Source organism: Ammodytes marinus (genome assembly GCF_949987685.1).
Source record: "Ammodytes marinus genome assembly, chromosome: 15".
Taxonomy (NCBI): Eukaryota; Metazoa; Chordata; class Actinopteri; order Uranoscopiformes; family Ammodytidae; genus Ammodytes; species Ammodytes marinus.
In genome coordinates this window covers 9,676,697-9,698,680 of record NC_137219.1, presented here as the reverse complement: position 1 = coordinate 9,698,680, position 21,984 = coordinate 9,676,697, and the positions used below count along the sequence as shown (strand labels likewise).

Sequence of the window (21,984 nt, the reverse complement as noted above, 5' to 3'; positions counted from 1 at the left end):
TTAGCCAATGCACAAACAACTCCTATCTTGCATTTAGTCTGATTTATTGTAATTTCAATAAGTTACTGTCAGTTTTCATATATAATTCACACAGTCACAGGGAAAAAACAAAACAAAAAAACAATCAGTCCAATTTTCTATAAGATAAAACACATTCCAGTAAATAGACAAAATGTTAAATATCATTAATAATACATGTTTTTACAGGAAATAGAAATAACATATAAAATCTTCCTCAGGTTGTTAAATCTCCTAAACTTTTCAGAAACAATACTAAGGACATGACGTTAATGGTTGCTATTGCCCTGACTGTATGTAAATTGTGAGCAGGCAAAGCACTGTAGAAGCCCTTTTACTTTAACACACTCACATGCTCTCATACATTACTGCAAACATTTTGTCACACAGACCCTTCCAAAGAAGGACAGCATACAGACACATAAATATAGTAGCAAAACTACATGCACGCTCTCTTGCCTAGAAGGTTTTCAGCTTGAACACTTTTGAAAGAGGGTCTTTGGCGCTTGAGTAGATCAGGTATGATTCTCCCTTAGAGCTGAAGAACTCCCAGTCACTGCACCCAATTGTTGGGAGCCAATGAACGGGAACGAAGCCTTCATATCCCTGCCACCTAACAGCAAACGGAAAAGGAAGTGTCAAATCAAAAAGGTGTATTTGCATCTGCTTAACAGAGGCATCTAAAATTAGCAGTCAGTCAGTTCCTAGTCTCGCAAAGCCATGACCAAACAGATTCCTCACATGTCAAAGTGCAAGTTCAATGGTCTCGCTCAAAGAGGAAAATAAATCTACATTACAACAGTGTATAGGTGTGTCTCTGTGCTATAAGTTAGAGGGCAGACAGAATGGATGAATTATTTCACAGTGGCAGGGGAGTTGTTGACAAGTTGAGTACCTGTAGAGAATGCTGTTGAGAGAGTAGGATTCTCCGTTATAGGAGTTAGCGACGACCAGAAAATATTCCTCCCCAAGGCTGAAGAACTCCCAGTCCACTGCACTGGAGACACACAAAGGTATGCAGCCATGACGATGACAGGTTATTACACAGGAAGTGTTTTCATGCACCTGGGATACTCAGGGGATACTATAGTGTTTGCACATCCGTGGGCTACCTGTAGGTGACAATATCCTGGAAGCGGACAAACACCCTCCCAATCATGTCCAGTTCGTAGATAGTGGAGTTGATGGCGTAAAGATTGGTTCCGTTACCATGAAATCTGTGTCCATTAGCAACAACTAAGAAGACTCTGCTGCCGATTTGAAACATTTCCCAGTCTGTGGCGCAGAACGTCTACGTGCATGAGGGAGAAAAAATTAATTGTGTTTAAAAATAATAAAAAACATATTTAAATTTTTTGGACATCTCTAAATGTAAGGTACTTTTCAAACATTTCAAATTCAAGGCACTTTTACCTACCTTAGTATATTTTAGGAAATATTGTACTTTTACGTTTTCCCTCTAAACTCAAATCTGATGGTTTAGATAAATGTTTGAGTTTCAAAAAAGGTCAAATGACTATTTCACAAATCAAGTTAAAATTAAAAAAGAGGGCATCAACCATGAACCACAATGAGAAATGTCAAAAAAATTCAAACAAATTTCATGGTACATTTTATTTTCTTCCTTCATACCTCATTAATAATTTCATGACCCCATAATGACCTGTTTATCTTGTGACCCTTTGAAGGAGGCTTGACCTACAAAATAGTTAGCTCCACATTAGCTTCAACAGTATTGCTACTTAGACATTTTTGCATCACTATTAATTACTATTATAATAGATCACGAAAAGAGGCAATTTTTCTATGAAGTGAGTACCTTTACTTTTGATACTATAAGTATATTAAGCTGATGGCACTTCTCTGTTTTAACTTCAGTATGACATTGTATGTTACTGTTAATTGTTAATTGTGTTTTAAACATTGTTGCAGTGGTACTTTTACTTGTGAAAAAAAGCTAAATTCAGTCATTTCTGGATGATTTTACAAGATCAATTTCCATCTGCCCCAAGGTGGTGTTAAGAATCCTCACATCCAGCTGTGGAGTTCCCCTAAATCATCTTCTTATGGTTTCTCATGTGACTATCAATGTGTCAACACTCCCTTCTCATATGTGGCTAGATTCAAATATATGATCAGCTATCAGTTACAAGTCAAAGCGCTGCTATCGTTCAAGCAAATCATGGCAAACCACACACTCTATTTTTGTCCCTGTCTTAAATTTTCCTTGCATCCCATCTCTCTTTCATTACTCTTCTATCTCTCCCAGTTTGTATTCCCTTCCTTCTGTGTGTACAGACAAAATTGTTTTTCATAGTCTACTCATCTTGCAGATACAGATCTCATCAGAGGAAATCAAACACTAGCTGGTGAGAAGATAAATGGTATATGGAAATCCCAAAAATGTAAAGTGCTATTAAACCCAATCTCAAACCATGATCGAACACCTGCTCAATTTACCTCATTTTTGGGTTGGTATGTTTTTTAAAAGATCAAGAGAGTAAGTGATATCAATGTATCTTTAGTATTTTCAGGCATTTCTAAAAGGGCAGTTACGCATTTATTTTGTATTCTTTTTCACCACATACCTTGATTGTCTGAAACACCCGGAAGCTTCCATCGACCCAAACATAGATGACTGAGTCTACAGAAGTGGTCTTTCCATCAAAGGCATTTGCGACCACCAGGAAATGGTATGGTCCAACTGTGAAGAACTCCCAGTCATAGGCTCCTAAGGTCGGCAGCATTTGGTGAACCTCAAAAGACTTTGTTAACTTGTTCCATATGTATATCACACTGTTTATAGTGTGATTATTATCACCTGAAAGACAAACCGGTAATAGAGTTTTTTTTTTTTTTGCGAAAGTCATCCCAGTAATTCTAAACGTTATCGGATATTTGGTGGCGAGTTTACCTTGTCTATGATTGGCCACAGCAAGATATGTTTGTCGATTGATTTGAAAGGCCTCCCAGTCTCGTGCACAGTGGGTCTGCAGAGTCTGGAACTGCACAAATCGCTTCCTTTTTTTACTCCACTTGTAAATCACAGAGGAGTCCGTCTCTGATACTTTGTTAACACGCTTCTCTCCCCCAGAGTTTGACACCACCAGAAATGTCTAGATCATGGAAGTAAAAAGATCACAAAATACACAATTTTTAACAGGCCCTGGGTAAATGCATGTGCTCAATTCATAATCCTTAGCCCATCTCTCTTCTTTTTAGTCATACCTTCTTGCCCATGCTGAAGTGTCTCCAAGCCAATGCTTCATACGTGCTGATATTCTGGTAGAGCTGGAAGCCAGTTCCACTCCAGAGATACACAGCAGAACCAGAGGCTGTTGATTTATGAGCCATAGCAGCCATCAGGCCCATGCCAGGTACCTGAAACACCTAAAGATTGGATAAAAGAAACGCTATGTTAAAAAAAAAAATACTCCTCAACCTTTTCAAAAAACATATTGTGTAGCAGAAGGAAAGCTCAGGATGGAAAATGAAGGCTACATGAGATTTTGTGCAAATATGTTATCTGCCAAAACAAACCGAGCAGATTGCATTTCAGGAATGGACAACTTTCTACCAACAGAATTAAAATTAAAGAACCAAAACTAAGTTCTCTCTAATTCCCAATAGTTTTGTTGTTGTGACGACCCCTTAATACAAAGCAAATTCTACTCATTATCCCTTGTCCCAGGATGATAATGGGTGATTTCTGTGCAGTCATTGAAATGCAATTTTCCCCTCACAGATTTTCCCCTCTAAATATTTTATAGAGGTCTAAATAACCCGTTGTGTGATTGGCAATATCACTGTTGGGAGCCCCATGGTCTTGAAAAATTTGATTTCCCTACAAATGACAATAGCCTATTAGTCTTCTCTGGTGCCTATCCTTGCAATGTAGAAACAACTAATACACATAGAGAGATTTTAATGATACCTCTACGTCATGCGTCTCTGAGCTGGTGGTGAGAACCTGGTGTTCCAACACGTAGTCCAGTCGTTTATGATCTGAGAAGATGGAGAGGTGAGACTTTTGTAAACTTTTCAACCGAAGCTGAGCTCATGAGTGGATGGTTGATGTCCAGATTCTCACCTTCTAGCACAGCAATCCACACTTTCCCATCACACAGGTAGAGGCCTTTCTTAAGCGGATTGAACCACATCTGGCCTTGTAGAAGCTCTGAGCACGACCGCTGCAACCCCACTGACACTCGTTCCTCTGTTTTTGACAAATCGTGATGTAAAACACATAGACAATCAAAGTTGCAAGGACCTAGAAATAGCATATACAGTATAGGAAAACACACACATCATTCAAAATGTATTGTAAATTGCGTGTGCAAGTTACCATAGGAAGTCACATGATTGTCACCCTCCCTGCCTATGACGGACAGGTCTGAGAGAAGTGGTGGTACCGACAGAGCTGCTAGTTGGGGGTCGGAGGAGGGGCAGACATGATGGGTGGCATCCGAACCTGGCACCAAAACCAGCTGTCGCAACAGACCCTGGACACGGGGGCAGCAGATAAGAAAGAAAACGGTTTGACGGTTGTAGAGAAAACATTGGTTATCAGCTTATTCCTTATTAAAGTTATAGTGACAAGGAAATATGGTAAGTCTAACCGAAAACAAGCCTTTCCATCTCCCCCGACTGCCAATGTGGAATTTGGATCCGTGAATGTTGAGGTCTGAGGGGAAAGGCCTGGAGGGAGCACTGTTCGACATAAAGAGACATCATTATTTCTAATAGCTGTGGTAAGTTGATTTTTCTTCTACAAATGAAATAAAAGTCTCTGTAATTAAAGAAGTCTGCCCGCCATTCTTCTATTTATAGGACTGAGACAGAGAATGTATCATATAGGCAATGCACGGGTTCTGATCTTCCTGCCTTCTGTGCGCCAGAGGGAGTTTCCACTAAAAGCCATCTATCACATTCTGTCAGGCCACTGTGATATGGCTGCGGGGGAGCGAGCAGATTTGGATCGGTGCCATTGTATTGTGGTGAAGGATCTACTATACCCTCAAGGGGACTCAAAGGGAACAGGAAGAGAGGATGGTGGGAGACAGACAGTGTACCCACCCCATGAAGGGAACACAGACAAAAGCAGCCAGGTACTCAAGAAAATACTTACATTTCCACAGGGGATTTGCAGTCCACAGTAAGCCTGACATGATGACCATCAACGGTTAAAACCAAAGTGTGCCACTGGTTATCAGCCAGTTGGGGTCCTCGAAGCACCATGTGCTCCACAACCCCTCCGTGACCTCGAAAAAGGAAGTGCAGACGTTTTCTCGAGATCCTCAGACCCAGAATGATCCCTCCGAGTTTTTCATTACTGGAGACTTGTTTCTCCTTCTCCCTCTCCCCAGGTTGCTCCCTCTCTTTATTCCTTTCCGAAATTATCCCTTTATCGTTCTCCAATTCTTTCACCACCGTCGCTATTTTCTCTGCTTTTTTTGACTCCATCAAAGAAAATATATATTCATTTTTCTGAAAGGAAAACAGGAAAAACATTCAGATGCACTGTGTTTGACATGGGTTGAAAGGGACAGAGTACATATACTCAAGTACAATTTTGAAGTACTTTTACTGTACTTAGAGTTGCAACAAATGGTCGAATAATCCATTAATCTGCTTCATATTGGGCACTTTTTACTTAAGAAATACTTTAATAAGCATTTTGCAAGCAGGACTTTTACTTGAAACAGAGTATCTTCTCACTGTTATATAGCTACTTTCATTTGAGTGCAGATTCACATTCAGTTCCGTCAGTGTTTCTAACAAATGCAGAAGCTCACCTTGTGTGCGATATCAGTGACTTTCAGTGTCACAACAAAAGAGAATTCTTTGGGGAAGAGGTCGCAGTTCACCAGCACCTCGGAAGAGGGAAAGCTCATGGCGGTATGTGGGCTTGAGAAATGTACCCCCCTCACCCCACCAGACTCCTTCATGTGCACCCCTGGTACAAGTTTGGAGGGGTCTCTCTCCAGGACAAAGGACAGAAGATCCAGGGGGACCAAATCTGCAGACAATAGGTAAATAAAGAGGTCAGGACAATTGCTTTACTGTTCAAGCTTTTGCTTTGTATGCAGAAATAGCTATACTATAAACTAGCATTTCCCAACCTTGGGGTCGGGACCCCCTAATGGGGGTTACATTCCAGGGGGAGATATTGTACCTTTTAATCCACAGCAGTTATCTGACAGCTTATACTCACATTACAAGTAGTTCTGCTAACACAATATTGCATCAGTAATAATATCCTGATTATGCTTTCATACTTTGACATTTTCAATGCAGGACCATTACTTGTACACTGCCCATAAATTAGACCAAAGGGTGACAAGTAGGCCTAGCTTTGTTTTGAGGGCACACACATTAAAAAGATTAGCACCAACTGCTACAAACTATTAACCCCCGCCCTGGTGTGTGAGAAATAGCCCTGGGTGGCGGTGCAGCAATAGGAAGTTTTAGGAGGGGCTGTCATTAAGAAAGACATCCTTTGGAAAAAAAGGAATAATGGAAGAGAATTACTCCGCAATTGATGAGGCATCACAAAAACATGCACTCCATTCGTCCCGATACTCTGATGTTTAGGATTGTTGTGGAATCCTAACCACATCTAATGTCTGTACTTGTTTGTGGATGTTAATGTAAGTTAATATTGCACGCAATACTGCACACACAAACACTCCCATCGCACTGTAAGCAGAAACAGACAGTTGGAATTATCTGAAAGAATTTTGGCTGGAGGGGTTTCCCAGGTTTCTAGATGAAACCTTAAACCATTCACTGAATAATCATTAACAGAACATCAGATCTGTCGAAGTGAGCTGAGGTAATGCAGAGTGAAGCTGAGGTTTTGAGAGTTAATACAGAATAAAACGGTACGATACCTGTACAGTGTCTCCATGTGTCTGTGGCGGTGTCAGCGACGCTAAACCCCAAGAGAAGGAACTGCACAAGTATCAGCAATGACATCACAAGAAGCCTGTATGGTTCAGTTGCCAGCTGGTACTCATGTCTCCACATTGAATTGTATTTTCATTGGAGTTGTCTCTATCTCAAGTGACAACACGCACCGGTTGACTGTATGTTCTTCATGTTGATACAAGTGAGCATTTTCAGATCTTAGTAGAAATCTAAAGTAGAAATCTAAAGTCAACACAAGTCACCAAAGCTATCTAGGCTACCTAGGATCCACATGCACTAGGGTAGTAGAAGGAGACAGTCCCAGAGCATCTGTGCTTAGAGAGGAATCCATTCATCGGTGTGGACAATCCTGCACCTGCAACTCCTTTTAAACACCAGAGCCATGCAAATCACTTACCAGCCCGTCACTCATCCTCCCTCAACCGCCTCTAAAGACCTGCCAGAGGGGTTAGCTGCTCAACTCACACTGTGTGTGTGTGTGTGTGTGTGTGTGTGTGTGTGTGTGTGTGTGTGTGTGTGTGTGTGTGTGTGTGTGTGTGTGCGTGTGTGCGTGTGTGTGTGTGTGTGCGTGTGTGTGTGTGTGTGTGTGTGTGTTTTCATGGATTGACTGAAAGACAAGCAGACATCAAATATTTGATTGTAATGATTTTTAAAATGTATGTCAAAGTCCTCCAAACATTCACTACATTAAAAGGGCCTTAGGAAGTAAACAAATGTCTCTTTAATTCAAGGGCAATCTAAAAAAAAGAACAGCAACAGAACATATGTGACCTTTGATCCACTAATGGACAGATGGATATGATGTTAGCTGTTATCCCTTAGTTTACCGTAGAAACTGAGGTATGTGCACAAACCCAGCTGTGATATTTAAGTCTTAAACCGGGATTATTACTTGTTGAAAATGTAGGACAGTGGACACTGCAATGGCAAAGTACTAAGAAAGCTTTCAAAAGGAAGTGCAATTAATAACTTTTATTATATTTATGTTTACGTGCTTAAATTGTGTAAATCACAGATATTTGACTTTCAAATACTTTCCTGGCAAGTCTCCAGGGAAGCTTTGATTAACCATGGTCACCCAACATTCGACCCCACTACAAATAACTTATAGTAGAATAATCTATAACAATGAAAGATCTAAAGTCTATTTGAGCCTGGTTTGTAGGTAACTAGGCAAACACAACATAAACAGAGAGGTTTTGGGAGCCGTCGGTATCTCTCTGCTTTTGTCAGATCTCTCTGAATTCTCTCATCTACCGACTGGAACATTTACAATGCAAATTCACTTTGTCTCTCTTCTCGCCCACGTTTACAACGTAGACTGCACAAAGATCAGGATACGAGATATTACACATTCATTAATCTTTCTTCCTTCCAGGCATGGCATAGGGTGTTGGACTCAGAAGGATCCATTCCGTTTGGATACGGCGAAGTTAATGTAGATTGTCCTCTCATGTGCCTGTTTTTCCTAGTTTGACTCATCACCTGCTTCCATAAGTCATACTGTCTGTATCACTGTTCACAATCAGTCAGTGAGATGAGATCTAAGGCTCGAAATCAGGCATTTTTTTATATAGTACACCATTGAAATTAATACACTAGTTGAAATAATTATCAGACTTGTCTACAGATCTTTTATATTACCTGCTTCACTTAATTTAGTGTTCTTTTAATTCTTTGACTAGTCCAAAGTAAATTTCAGCACCACCTTTGAAATGTTATTTGAACTTTTGCTGTTCAACCAATGTCATGTCTAAATTGAATACATAACTTGTTTGTCTTACTGTTTTGTTATAGTTTATTTTTAGATTGTATTCATGGTTGATGTCAGATATGTTTTGAGTTTGTTTTTTGTGGATACCTGGCCACGTGTGTTGTGTGTAGCTTTATTTACAACACAATTAACCCAAAACAGAGACATGAGATCATCATAGTTCACTGGCACCACCTAGCTGTTGATTTATATATGTTTTCCAAGCCACACGTGGCGTTCCAATCTTTACATAGTACTTGCATGCACTTCTTTTTTTAAACATGCAAGAGGCCACATTGGGATCTGCAACCCTGGCTTACATAACGAACCACACACACCAACCACATATAATGACAAGTGAAAATATTTTACAGGTCACCAGGCAGCAGTGAGTTTAAATGGAGACCCAAATAACACAGGGTCACTTTGCCTTAACCTATTTGTTTAAGACATGCATGGGATTTATTCTTATTAATTTAAGAATACAATTTTATAAAATAACTGACATGGGTAAGTCCTGTGTAAAATAAATATTTTTTACCCCTCTCCTCATCCTCAAAATATCTCCAGGGGTAATTTTAAGCCATTTCAAATAAACATTTCAGTATCTCACCCATATTTGAATACACAAATCGAAAAAAGGAAGCACATGACGGCAAATCTGAGTACCAAACTATATTTATTGTATACAGTAGTAAAAGACCACAAATAATGTACAAATCAGTAGAGAAACAAATAACTTGACAAGACCTGTGCCCCGTTCTTCGTACATTGCGTAGATCAGCTTGTACGTTAGCTGGACCAAATTATCTTTGTCCGGCTTACCCGGTTCTTCAAATGGAAGTGGAAGGCTGTCTTGATAACTGTGCTCTTATTTTGTGGGTCAGGAAAAGATGAACCCATAATTACTCCTTGTGACTGGCTTGTGCAGAGGCATCACATACAGATTTGGCATGACTGTACGAACAAAAATGCTTGTTAATGGATGGAGGGGATGTGGGTAGTCCTCAGATTGTATATTCATTGGGGGACCAGCGAGGACCCCAGTGAATATTTGCAGGTGGCAGTACAGTAAAGCTTTTTATGTCAACCATTTAGAAATGTTTACTGGCATAAAAAAATACAAAATGAAAAACATGATGTATACTACAATGTAATTACTGCTTTAAAAAAAAGGGACACCACTTTTCTAAAGTGGCCTAGTAAAACCACATTTAAGCCTATGGGAACACATCTTTAACAGTAAGGGAGACTAAAGAAACTTGACAGTCACAAGGCCAATTACAACTACAGCCCATATTGCATCATTTGAAATGTCTCAATGCAAGAATTGTATTTATATTGAAAATGTCGAACACTAGTTCCTACTTTTTATTGCTTTGGATTATTTTGTTGTACTCGTCAGTATGTAGGACAATTTAACTCAAAACCTGTTCAGTTGTGACGACATGGATCAATCGGAAAATTCATAATAAAAGGTATAGCCTTATCTGTAAATAATTTAAATTAGGTAAACTTAAGTGTGCGTGATAAGCTTGTACAACTGCAGGCTTCAAGCTGAAAAATCCAAGCTCATGTCAGGCCATCGACATTCAAATCAAGCCAACTCGGTCATCTGCGTTCAAAGAACGGGGTCCTGTGGGTACAGAACACTTAGCTCCCAAACTGCATTGGTTGGCTTCCTGATATGCAACAACCTACATGCATGCATCTCTGAACCTTTAAAACTTTGGAAACAATAATCACTTTTGATATCTTTATAGCTTGCAAAAAAATGCAGTCAGGCTTGTTGAACAAATAGCCTGCCACGTCTGCCTTTTCACACAAACAAGGAAAAAGCTCTACAGTTGAAACAGCAGTGAAAAGTGTCTTCAAAAAGTGTTAACAAAAACATACTGACTTTTGTTTGATATTCCTATTCAAATTGGAAGCTGCTTCCCTTTAACACGCATTTAGAATCAGTCGTCCAGTCAGCTTACATTCACAAGCGCAAAACAGAGATGGGACAGCTGAGCACAAAACAGCGTTGAGGAATGACCTTCCAGGTATTCTAACTCACAGCCCACCTTCCACTCCCCCCGGCAAATGAAAAACCCACAAGCAGGGCCACTTGTAAGGAACAGCAGAGGGCCTTGTCACTGGCCCGCATCATCGGAAAATGGGGTTAAGAAAACCAAAACAAGGTGATGTAGTCCATCTTAGGAGGCTATCCTTACACAGCTAGACCCCAACAAAGATGCACATCAATGGTGAAGAAGCCAATGACATTAACAACCATAAAATGTGAGCATTATGACCTCGCAGTTTGCTTTTGGAGTGATCCCAGCACATCAAATATGGAACAGAAGTTCGGTCTTAGGAGTATTGGTCCAAGCCCCACAACATTTTTCCAACATCCACTTTAGATACTTCTGTACAGGAAAACAATGGGTGTTAAGTCTTAAAAAAGGAAAATCAAAAAAACAAAAGAAAAATTGCAGAACTCTTTAGCAAAAGCACCTAAAACGCAGAGAATTAAAATAGCTGTTTGACAAGAAGAGCAGGAGTCAGATACTGCTTCCACTTCAAATAAGTTTCATGCCCACTGACTGACTTGTGACCCCGGGTGTCAAAAACACACAGAGCCTCGCATTCGCCCACACCTTCCCCGCATGGATGAAAACCGTGAAAAGACTACTGGATACTAAAGCTTTCAGCCGACAGTGAATGAGAAGCACTGGCAGACCAGGAACAGCTTGCGAAGCACTGTTGGTCCAATTACAGTCTGCGGTGCCAGAAGGGAAATGTTGTCCTGATTGGGCCGGCAGAGAGAGACTGCTGACACGCACAAAAAGTTCAGTCCCGGTTGAGACAGTACACAAACAGCTGAGGAGTCCCCCCCACGCACGCACGCGCAAACACACACCTGACGAAAAACCATGACAGACCATGTTAAACTGAAGAAATCATAATAATAATGATAACAATAATTATAATAATAACAATAAAGGCTGAGAGGAGCAATGGGGAGGGACAAGACAGTGGAGGTGGTTGAGGGTGTGGTTTTGAGGGTGGCCGTCAATGAGCTGGGGAGGGCTTAGCAGAGCCCGCCTGTCTGCTGCTGGAACACATCTATGGTGTCTTCGTCTTCCATCTCCAGCTGAGAGGAGCAAAGGAGAGAGGGGAATCAGTTACTGTTGGATTAAAACACACTACATAAGACTATTCAGGAGACGCTGAATGTCTGAATTGAGAGCACTTACAACTTGTGAGAGGTTTCTCTATCATGTTATTATGAAGTAAAATAAATATTTCAGAGGAAGCTTACAGAAAAAAAATTGCACAATTGCTTACCTGTGAAGGCGTATCCGTCTCATTGATAGGCTGGCCATCAAATCTGAACCTGATCTGCCTTATTGAGAGTCCCTGCAGGAGCGAGACAACATGCATGAAGATGAATCCATGTGCACAGGACTTAATGGTGCAGGTGAAGTTTGCAACTCATGGGGAGGTTGAAAAGGCTTTAAAGCAAATCCCCAAATAATTACAAGCTTTTGGAGAAGAAGAAATGTAAGAGCAGTCATTTGGCTTTGTTGTTTCCGCTCACCTGTCGTTCACAGTACGCCTTCATTAGTTTGCTGAGGGGTGTGTGTCTTTTGATTTTGAACTGGACCACCGACCCATCTTGCCCTGCAACCTTGAGGTTGATGTGATCGTTCTCGGTCTTTACTCCCTCCTGCAGAGACAAACTGTGTTTAACATCAAGGAAACCTGCACAAGTTTTGAGGTAACCGAGCACGTCCATTATACTTGGGAGTTTACACTAGTCACATAAACACATAAGCACTGCTGCTATCAAAGTTACCGGACATACAGACACAAACTTTAAGAGGGAATTTCACAATAAAGCTATCTGGTGTAGGTGTAGGCTACATGTAAACAGTTATGTACATATTTTAATCGAAACAAACTTAGATTAGTGAGGACAGTGTGTACAGGTTACAGCATGCTGTTTGCCGGGCAGTCACAGATGCTAACATGGTAGCATGGGTAGCTCCGGGCTATTCCCTTTAAGACCGCCGATGAGTTTAGCTGCCGGCTAACGCTGCTAGCTGTTTTGTTTGTGTGTCCAAAAAACCGGCGACACATTAGAATCAGCAAGAACAGCACGGCCAGGTCAGTTTTTACACGAGTGCGTCACCCTCGTTAGCGCTCTTTTGTCGCTGCGGTATTCGCGGCGTTGCGGACATAACGTGGTCCCGTTTCGACAAAGAAAAAAATCCGCAAATGACAATCATGGTGTAATCTGTAATTTCTGGTCACAATATTCGAGACTCCAGTTGGTATGCCACATTCGTTTCTGTTTTCATGCGCGTGTTGTCTGAGCGCCTTTAAATGTGACTGTGGCTGTGCGGATACTCATTCATTTGCGAAACAAACACTGCGCCGATTCAGAGAAACGTGCAAACCAGGCCATTTTATATTGCACATCTGAGAAATGGTTTGGCAGGCGCTCGGCTGAGCCATCACTAAAAATCTGAAGCTCTGTTATGCATCATATCTTACCTTTGGCTTTTCCTCTGACATCCTGGCTTTATTTCGTGTGCGGGTTTTCAGAATAAGCGGTTAATTGGGCTTTATTTGTCTTTCTGCCGCCTTCTGTCCTCGCTTCTCCTCCGCTGTCGGGTGCGCGCTTTGGACCGCTGCCGCAAATAAGCGATTGGATCGGAGAGGACCACGTGACTACTAAACCGCGGGGGCGCGGACACGGGAGCGAGCACCTTTTCAAAATACTCGGTCACGCGAACTGAAGAACCTGTGAATGTAGGCCTAGTAGGCCCTCAAAAAAAAGAGTAGGCCTAGTAGTAGGCCTACTCTCTCTAGAACAATACACTGCGTAGCAAGCCACCTTTGCATGTATTTGTTTTAAAATTTTACCCACACACATAGGCTATGACTATAAATGATGTTGAATTAAAGGTGGAGTCAGTGATTCTGGAGAATGTTTGTTGCCAAAATCAATTTGCCAAGATCAGTGAAAATCTCCTCACAATCTGCTACCTGCAAGCCTACTGTGTGCGCACTGACAAAAACTTGTGTTAATACACAGCCTTTGCTCTGTAAACAAATGGTGCCCACTAGCAACATGCCCATTTACAGAGCCTGGGCTGTGTATTAACACTGGATTTCTTTTCAGCGCGCGCACACACAGTACCGACGGTAGCGATATAGGACAAAAAGTGATTTTGAGAACAAGTGTTTTCCAGAATCACTGACTCCACCTTTAAGTCACAAAAAAATCAAAACGTAAAAAAGTGCAAACAATAGTTTCTTGTGTAAATCTAGATATATTTTTTTTTTAAATCAAGAAACCAAGTAGCCCACTGCAAGTCAAGAATAAGAAATATTAAAACATTTATAAAATATGTTTCAAAATAAATATACACAGTAGGCTATAGTATATTCAGTTTATGGTTTTAAAATGAAAAGAGTTGCAGTGTTTCGAAATTAAGTGGTTAGAATGTGCAAAATATTGTCCAAGAAATGTGCAAATGTTAGGGGACGGGGTCGGCCATTGTTTTTGATTTCTGATTTTCTTTTGCGTGCCTCCAAGTCCTGGAGGCTACAGGTACTGATGAAGAGAGGGCAGATTGCAGCCTATCATCTTCTTAGCAGAGCAAGCGAACCAGATGGTGATGGAGGCCGGTGTTCAGCTACCACTTGAGGTCTGAGGTGATATTGGTGGCAGTTATAGCCTAATGAGGATGGGGTCATCAGCAAATGTGATGAATGGAGGTGCAGCTGTTGGTGTCCAGGGATACGACTGGAGGGAAATGAAGCAGCCTTTAGGGGAACCGGTGCTGATGGTCCAGGAGTCAGACAGAAGTGATTCCCCAGCTTGAAGGGCTGCCTCCTGTCAGTGAGTAAGTCTGTGATCCACCTGCAGGTGCAGTCAGTCATGCTCAGCTGGGAGGTCTTGTCAGGATTGTGGCATGTGTAAAGTGAATGCCCTTCATGAACCTTCTCCTGTATTTGTCTAAATCATGTCAACGCATTTCTTTAAGATATTGTAGAGAGAGATTACCCAGCCTGACTATACATTTGAAAGAGGACAATGTTCCTGCAGACAGCCTCCTGTTGTTCTGGGTCAGCCTGCCCCACCCACGATTATATATGAATGTATATCTCAAACCTGTCTGCCTCCCAACCTGTCTCCCCCCCTTTTCCCCCACCCAGCTTACCTGTCTCCTACCTCCCCCACCCTTTCCTGTCCCTCCTATGCAGATCAACCTGACCCCTCCCATGTTTACAATAACAATGTATGTAGAACTGTCTGCCTCTTCAGCCTGTCTCTCCTCCAAACCCACTGTTAGACGCCTCCCCCCCTGGGGGGCAAATGTTCCTTAAATAGCTGACGATTTAAGGAAACGTTGTCACTCCTTGCAACATACTTACATGTGTTGGAACTAGTGACCACTCCGCGGAGTTTCTTGCTATTGATTGAAAATAAACCTTTTGCTTTTACAAACGTATCATTGTGCTTGTTTTCCTCACCACAATATGTAACACAGTAAATGTAAAAATATAGTCTGTTGTAATCACTGTAATGGTTCAACAGTGTTCCTTCTGTCATACAACTTTATTTCCTTAAAATTAATTGCATCTTTTCAAAAAAATAAACTCATTCAGCAATGTCAAATATTGTATTAAAGGTGCTCTGAGGAACTTTCAGTTTGGGTTAATTCTTGCACCCCATTTGGACAAAAGCGGTAGTGTATGACAAAGGCATAAAGAAAAACTGTATAAAAATAGCATTATTTGCCGTTAAATTTAATTTATGTGATCAGGTCAAACTAAACACTTTCAGAAATATTTAAAAGTTCCCCGTAACACCTTTAAATTAACAGGATATTTCTGGCCGTTGATTGTTATTTCATATTTTTTAAATATCATATTTAGCCACTTATGATGATGAATCCTAATCAGTGTTTAGTGTAAAATATAATAACTAGCCTTCAGTGGACAACCCCACATGTTCTTCAGACTGTAAAGACCTTTGATTTGGTCTTTTTAGCATTTAATTTAATTAACTTCTATTTGATAACTCAGGAGTCAGGACACAAAATATAAGTCATACGTTTTATTTCATTCAAGAACAATGGAATCAAAACTCAATAAAAATCCAATGCAACTGAAGTTTTATTGGGCTTATTGGGTTTCTTCACAGGAAGTACTAGCAAATGTAGAATTAGGTAGACTTCAATCGTATAAGGATCAGCAAATATAACATAAGTTAATAATTATAAGAGTAGGCCTACAGGAGTGAAGATTTAATTTTTGACCTCAAAGTATGAAACTATATTTTCCAAACTTAATACATAAAAAAATTCTTGTCAGTGCAACATACAGCACTAACAAAGAAATGCATCCAACAAGTACATTTCAGAATAGGAATGATTAAATTTGAAAACAAGGATAAATCACACAGTACAAAAATAGGTTTATCATTTTATGCATCTCTCTAAATCAGCAGAAACTCCGAGCTAAACAGATTAACTCTTAAAATGTGCAGATTGTCTCTTAACCAAAAATAAATTGTTCAGTAACAAAGTGGATCCTTTCCAGTCGGTGCAATTCACCATAAGATTTAAGCTAATAAATAGTGCAAGTAGACTGATGCTATAGGAGCCCCAGGATACACTACAACAGTCTTTAAAATCACTGCTGCTACATGTGTTTATTGCATTTGGTTACAGCATTGAACACAACATGCCTGTTCATAGGCTGAAGGAAGTTGAGACTGTCCATACAAAACTACTATCACTTCTCTGAAATAGTGTTAAAGTGAATGTTAAGTCAAGTCTACTCTAACAACCTCAAGACAGGTTGGTGCTAATGTCGTGAGAAAGATCAGAGTTCACGGGAATAAAACAGAAGAGTCATGGTGTAGATTTCAGCTCATGGACCCTCTCAGGCAAATTTGGAATATGGGTTTTGCCCACTTAGACCTGAAGAAACAAAAAAAAACTATCAGTAAAATGAATTCTCTGATATAAAAAGAAGTGTTTGATGTTATGGGGAATACATGTTATTGTTTTCTTAATGAGAGTTAGAGGTGATGATTGATATACCACGCAAACTCAAGTCTGTCAGGCTTAGCTTAGCACAAGGATTGGAAAAGAAGAAAACAGCTAGCCTGACTCTTTCTGAAGGCAACCAAAGGCGCCTATGAGAAAACCTAAATAAAAACGTATTGACAATATATAGCATATGTATCCAGACACCAAAGTGACTGTCTAAACAAAACTACTTCTTTAATAGTCTCTATGAAGTGTAAACAGGGGATCTATAGCTTACCCTAATTGTTCTGTGTTTATCTCAAAGGAGCAGAAAGACATATCTACTGTATGTTAATATATGCAAATGTCTATGAAAAATAAATGAAGAAAAGAGTGAGGACGCTCACCATATTTACTCCTGATTTCGTTGTGTCGCTGTCTCATCTCTACCTTCCTGCAAGGACAAAAACATTTTCCTCTGAGCCACACAACGACTGATAATATTACCAAAACTCCTAAAAAGCTTGTGGTCACAAACCAGTTGTCATTCATCAGTGTTGCTCTTGTGTTGTGATGTGAAGTAAAATTATATGGGTTATGACGAACAATGCAACAAGAGCAGCTGGTGTCCTCTAGCTTGTAATCAATGAGACAAACTTACACATTGAGACTATTAAGAGATTATGTGAAAGCACCAACACAGGGTAAATGTTAAAATGTGTTTTTGCGGACAAAAAAATGGTATCAGCTATTATTAACTGTAAATGTATCTTTATGAATGCATGTATTGTGTGTATGAACTCATACTGTAAGGGCAAATACAAAGATATTATAATTCACTTCTGACCCAGTCAAATTAATTTGCATTAAAAAGGCATTGCCACGACTTAAACATTGGACAAGCAGTCACAGTCCACCAATAGTGATTGAGTCATAACAGTGTACAGCTTCATCAGAATGTGTAACACACAAGCTGAAAGTGGTGATAGATGTAGCTATAACATACAGTTACAAATGATGAACCATGTCAGGCTTGAAAACTGTGTTACACACTCATTGTTTCATTGACAGAACATCATCTCACCTTTCCTCCTGCTTGGTTCTCGTCTTATCGGCATTCCTCTGCATCTTGGCCTCGAACCTTTGGGATCTGACATACAAACATAAGTCCAAGGTTAGGTGTGTGGTTGGATAGGTAATTAAAAAGAACAGAGTGTGTGTGTGTGCGTGTGTGTGTTTTTGTGTGTGTGTGTGTGTTCTTGAATGTGTTTCAAGTTCACAAACTTTAAAAAAGGTAACTACACCCAAGTTTGCAGAAATGTACATCAGTTGACCCAATATCTACGCATGATTTGACCAGAACTTCCCCGCAAAGTATTGTGATCACAATCACATGACATCATCTTGCAATGAATTCCAATTTTTAAAAAAATATTATTAAATATTATTAAATACTATTAGGAAAAACCAAACTCATACCACCAGAATAACCAACCATCTGTGACAATAACTGTGTACGTAAACTACCCTTACCTACACAACTTAACCACTTTTAGACTTATACCTACCTAACTATCTATTCTAAATATTGTGGTATAATGTTCACAACCCATACATTAACAACAAAACCTGGTATACTTCTTGTTAAAACAGTCACTATACTACTCATGAAATGTGATTTTGGAATGACTCACACTCAGACAGTCAAAAAAAGACACAAGAGTACAATAATATTAGTGTTATGCTGTCCCAGTTGTTAATGCAACTGTATATAATTATTTAGTTCTTGCCTCATGTCTAATGGCAAGAAGCAAGAAAATTGCAAACACTATAAACACACAGCGAAAATACATAAGCCATGTCTGAGCTTTTTTACCCTACTTAAGAGTTCATTGTGTAAGCTATATAAATAAATACATCTACTATGAGATAGATTAAAAGACAGGTTTAACCAGATCTCACTTACCCAAAGTTCTCACACTTGCAGCAGCAGAACAGGCAGACCAGGAAGGCGATGATGATGACTCCACCGAGCACCGACAAGGTGATTATCAAGATCTGGAAGTTCACTGCAGACGGAAGCAGAGGAACACAATGATAAAGTTATGCAGGAATCCACAGTCTCAGATCTACCCTGAGATAGAAGTACATTTAGTTACATTATATAAGTGTTCAACCTCTGTCTTCAGCTCTTTTCTAACTTATTGCCTTTCTCACAGACATCATCCTTTTAAAATCATTGTATGTATATCGTCAGGTGACTTTAGTTAACCACAGCGCTCTGAACCATTTCAGAGCGTAATGTTGCTTTATTGTAGTGTTAGTTTACAGTATGGTCTGCAGTGGCTTCTTTGGCCTAAATAGATTATACAATTCAAATCAATCATGCAAAAGGAACATACCCTTTTTATATTTTTTCTTTGTACAAAAATTATTTCTGTTACCAAACATAAAATGTTAACTAAATTATAAGACATTTTCTTCAAGGGACAAGAAATGGCAAGTTTTTCGTATAACTACACCAAAAGCTCTTAGCTTCCTACCTCTCCTGCACAGGCCTTTGTTTACTTAAATCAATGTAGCTATGCCTGAGTATATGTATATAAAACAGTGATTGTGAATATGGGAATATCTTGTGTGTACATAATAAATATTTTATAGGCTATTGTTTTTCTGTGCAAAAGAAAATATCTTGTATGTGTGTGTTTGTGCGTGTGCACTCTCTTACTCCAGCAAAGGCCCCAGCGTGCATCATTCAGCGGGCAGAGTTTATGTGGTGGAAGGATAGTGCTCACAGGATATGTAATACAGGACTTTGTTTTGATGCACCACAAGCACTGTGGAAGAAAAAATCAAAACACATTATGACCTCTATACTATCTGCACAAACAAGACTCCCCAGGCATCAGGGCAAATTTAACACACACACACACACACACACACAGAAAGTCGAAGGAGGGGGGTAGGAATGGAGAGAACAGTTACTCCTCAAACCTGTCTAACAGGTGTGCAAATGGAGGAGGAGCCACTGGCCCACAGTTCCTCCACCTTCCCAAAAAGCACACACTGTAAACCCAGAACAAGAATGAGCTCAGCAGAAACAAAACATTTTCCTCTCAGGACTTACCGTCACGTTACTCAAACACTCGTCACAGTTTGTTGCATTCAGCTTCTCGCACGCTGTGTTTAAGAGAAAAAAATAGTCAGATAGTGAAGTTAAAACACGGAAAACAATCCAAAACAGGAGGGAAATTCCTAAGTAAACTGGGTCAAACATGATGTCTTGATGGCATGATGTATGTACAAACGTTTTGCCTCACAGGAGAGAAGTACAAATGATTAATATTGGAGAGATTAGCTGGGGGAAAAAACATAATTAGACCCAGATTAATTGAGGCCTGTGGGTTCGTGCTCACTGGGGTTTTTGTAACTATAGGGCTAATCCTCCTGGGATATTTTTTCCATGGAGACACAGCTCAGTAAACACACAGACTTCAGACCACTTATATTATAATCATCAGCACTACACAGGACTGAGGTTTAATGAAACAAGGTATCATTCTTGGTGTGGTTTGTAGCAATTCAAAACAATCAAAATGGGGCCTGTGAAATGAAATTAAACTCATTGTCCCTGCTGAGAGTTTTCAACAATACATAAACAAACACAGGTACAATTACAACAGTAGGATCCCTTTGTATCCAGCCTTAATGTGTAGCTGTATACGATGAAAGGAAGCTTTAACCTGGGATTTTCTGAATTCTGTTGTGATAAATCTTCAATCAAAAAATGTAAACAATTATATTGTAATTCATGGCCAACATAGCGAAAAATTAAGTATTTTTGGATTACTACATTTATTAAATCAATTGTATTTTGAAAACACCAGAGAGCTAAACAAAAAATCCCTAGCCCTTAAATAGATCTTTATAAAAACAAATGATGGTAACTCAGGGCCAAATAAAAGTTTAAATAAATCAGGTGAGGAGTTTCTATCATTTGCATTTTACCTAGAGCACAGAAGAGAAAAAACGATGACGCAACCGAAAGCAATTAAATGAGAAAGGGAGAGCTTATTTTTAGCAGCCATTATTTCGTTAGTCACCACAGAGTTACTGAATTCCACTCCTACCTGTGCCAGAAGACTCGGAGAAAACCGTCGCCAAACCGAAGACAAGCAGGAGAACGGGGAGTAAAATACGCGAATCCATCATCCGACCACTTTTTGATTACCACCAGACGTTAATCCTCAGACTTTCTTTATCTTTCGTTTTAGAAGATTTAGAAAAACTTGTTAAGTCAGGAAGAGGAAATGTTTTGGCTGCTTCGACACAGCTGAAACTCGATAAGTGAACTGGCCGAGAATGAACCAAACGTTGACTCCTGACGCACGCTCATTACGCACCACAGACAAAGGAGGGGAAGGCGTGGTGAGCGCCTGAGTGCGTTTTATTCTTCTTGCAGGTAGTGGTGAGAGATTAATTAAGATAGTCTACTTAACTAAATGCATGTGTCGATTCAGCAATGTAAAAAGACTCAATTGCAAGCAAAAGTCCAACATATGGTGGACTCAAAAAAGTAGCCTACAGAATGAATGGTAGGAACTCAGTCTGAAGTAAATGGCTCCTCTGATATTGGCCTATATGGGAGCACTTGTAGTGCTTGAATCAGCATGAAACTCTCCCAGTGGAATAATCAATACAAACAACTGTGTTTGAAAATAGTTGTTTCTTTTATAGAGGATCTAAGACACAAGCCTATTAATAAGCCTATAAAATCAACTACCCTGGCCCGTTTTGACACACATGTAATCACAGGGCTTTAGATATGTGCTGCTAAAGGTGGATAGCTAACAATAAGGGTGTTTGAAAACTGAAAACACAATCTGCAGCTGTAATCAAAATGTTGGATTTGGATGAATTCAGCAACTGTAAAAAATGAAAAAAATTTAAAGTTATAGCCTACTATATTTTTTTCCTCCAGCTTTTTATTTGTGTGTTCGAATTGTGTAAAATGTGTGCATCATACAGTTCCAAGGTCTTTCGCAAGTACATCTATTTCTGTAATTTTGGGAGTAAGGTAACGAGTGAGTGACTTCTGACGGATAAAAATTGTACTTATTTTTATTTAAGAGCTCAAATCAACTTTGATCGTGAGATATATCCGTTGATGTCGTTGGTGGAGATCTTTAAAACAAACTATTTCTATGAATACACTGCTGTAATGGAATAACTTTTTCGAACTTT

General features: G+C 39.8%; 3 protein-coding genes across 3 annotated transcripts; all 3 read right to left on the bottom strand.

Annotated features, from left to right (window-relative positions):
* Nucleotides 1–426: 426 nt before the first annotated feature.
* LOC307262219 (thrombospondin-type laminin G domain and EAR repeat-containing protein-like) lies at nt 427–7,027 on the bottom strand. The gene is made up of 13 exons (XM_080043015.1): nt 6,912–7,027; nt 5,814–6,037; nt 5,147–5,505; nt 4,638–4,728; nt 4,364–4,520; nt 4,109–4,234; nt 3,953–4,023; nt 3,247–3,408; nt 2,933–3,134; nt 2,607–2,839; nt 1,131–1,309; nt 914–1,015; nt 427–631 (listed from the first exon to the last, which is right to left on the bottom strand). The coding sequence occupies exons 1-13, from the start codon at nt 6,994–6,996 to the stop codon at nt 478–480; spliced, it is 2,145 nt and encodes a 714-aa protein (XP_079899141.1). The 5' UTR covers nt 6,997–7,027; the 3' UTR covers nt 427–477.
* Nucleotides 7,028–9,361: 2,334 nt separating this feature from the next.
* sumo3a (small ubiquitin like modifier 3a) lies at nt 9,362–13,386 on the bottom strand. The gene is made up of 4 exons (XM_080041961.1): nt 13,247–13,386; nt 12,288–12,416; nt 12,035–12,106; nt 9,362–11,840 (listed from the first exon to the last, which is right to left on the bottom strand). The coding sequence occupies exons 1-4, from the start codon at nt 13,265–13,267 to the stop codon at nt 11,778–11,780; spliced, it is 285 nt and encodes a 94-aa protein (XP_079898087.1). The 5' UTR covers nt 13,268–13,386; the 3' UTR covers nt 9,362–11,777.
* A 2,420-nt stretch (nt 13,387–15,806) lies between these two features.
* On the bottom strand, nt 15,807–21,107 carry pttg1ipa (PTTG1 interacting protein a). Its single transcript, XM_080041989.1, has 7 exons — nt 20,871–21,107; nt 19,868–19,920; nt 19,469–19,577; nt 18,707–18,809; nt 17,825–17,890; nt 17,148–17,194; nt 15,807–16,689 (listed from the first exon to the last, which is right to left on the bottom strand). The coding sequence occupies exons 1-7, from the start codon at nt 20,950–20,952 to the stop codon at nt 16,652–16,654; spliced, it is 498 nt and encodes a 165-aa protein (XP_079898115.1). The 5' UTR covers nt 20,953–21,107; the 3' UTR covers nt 15,807–16,651.
* Nucleotides 21,108–21,984: the final 877 nt, after the last annotated feature.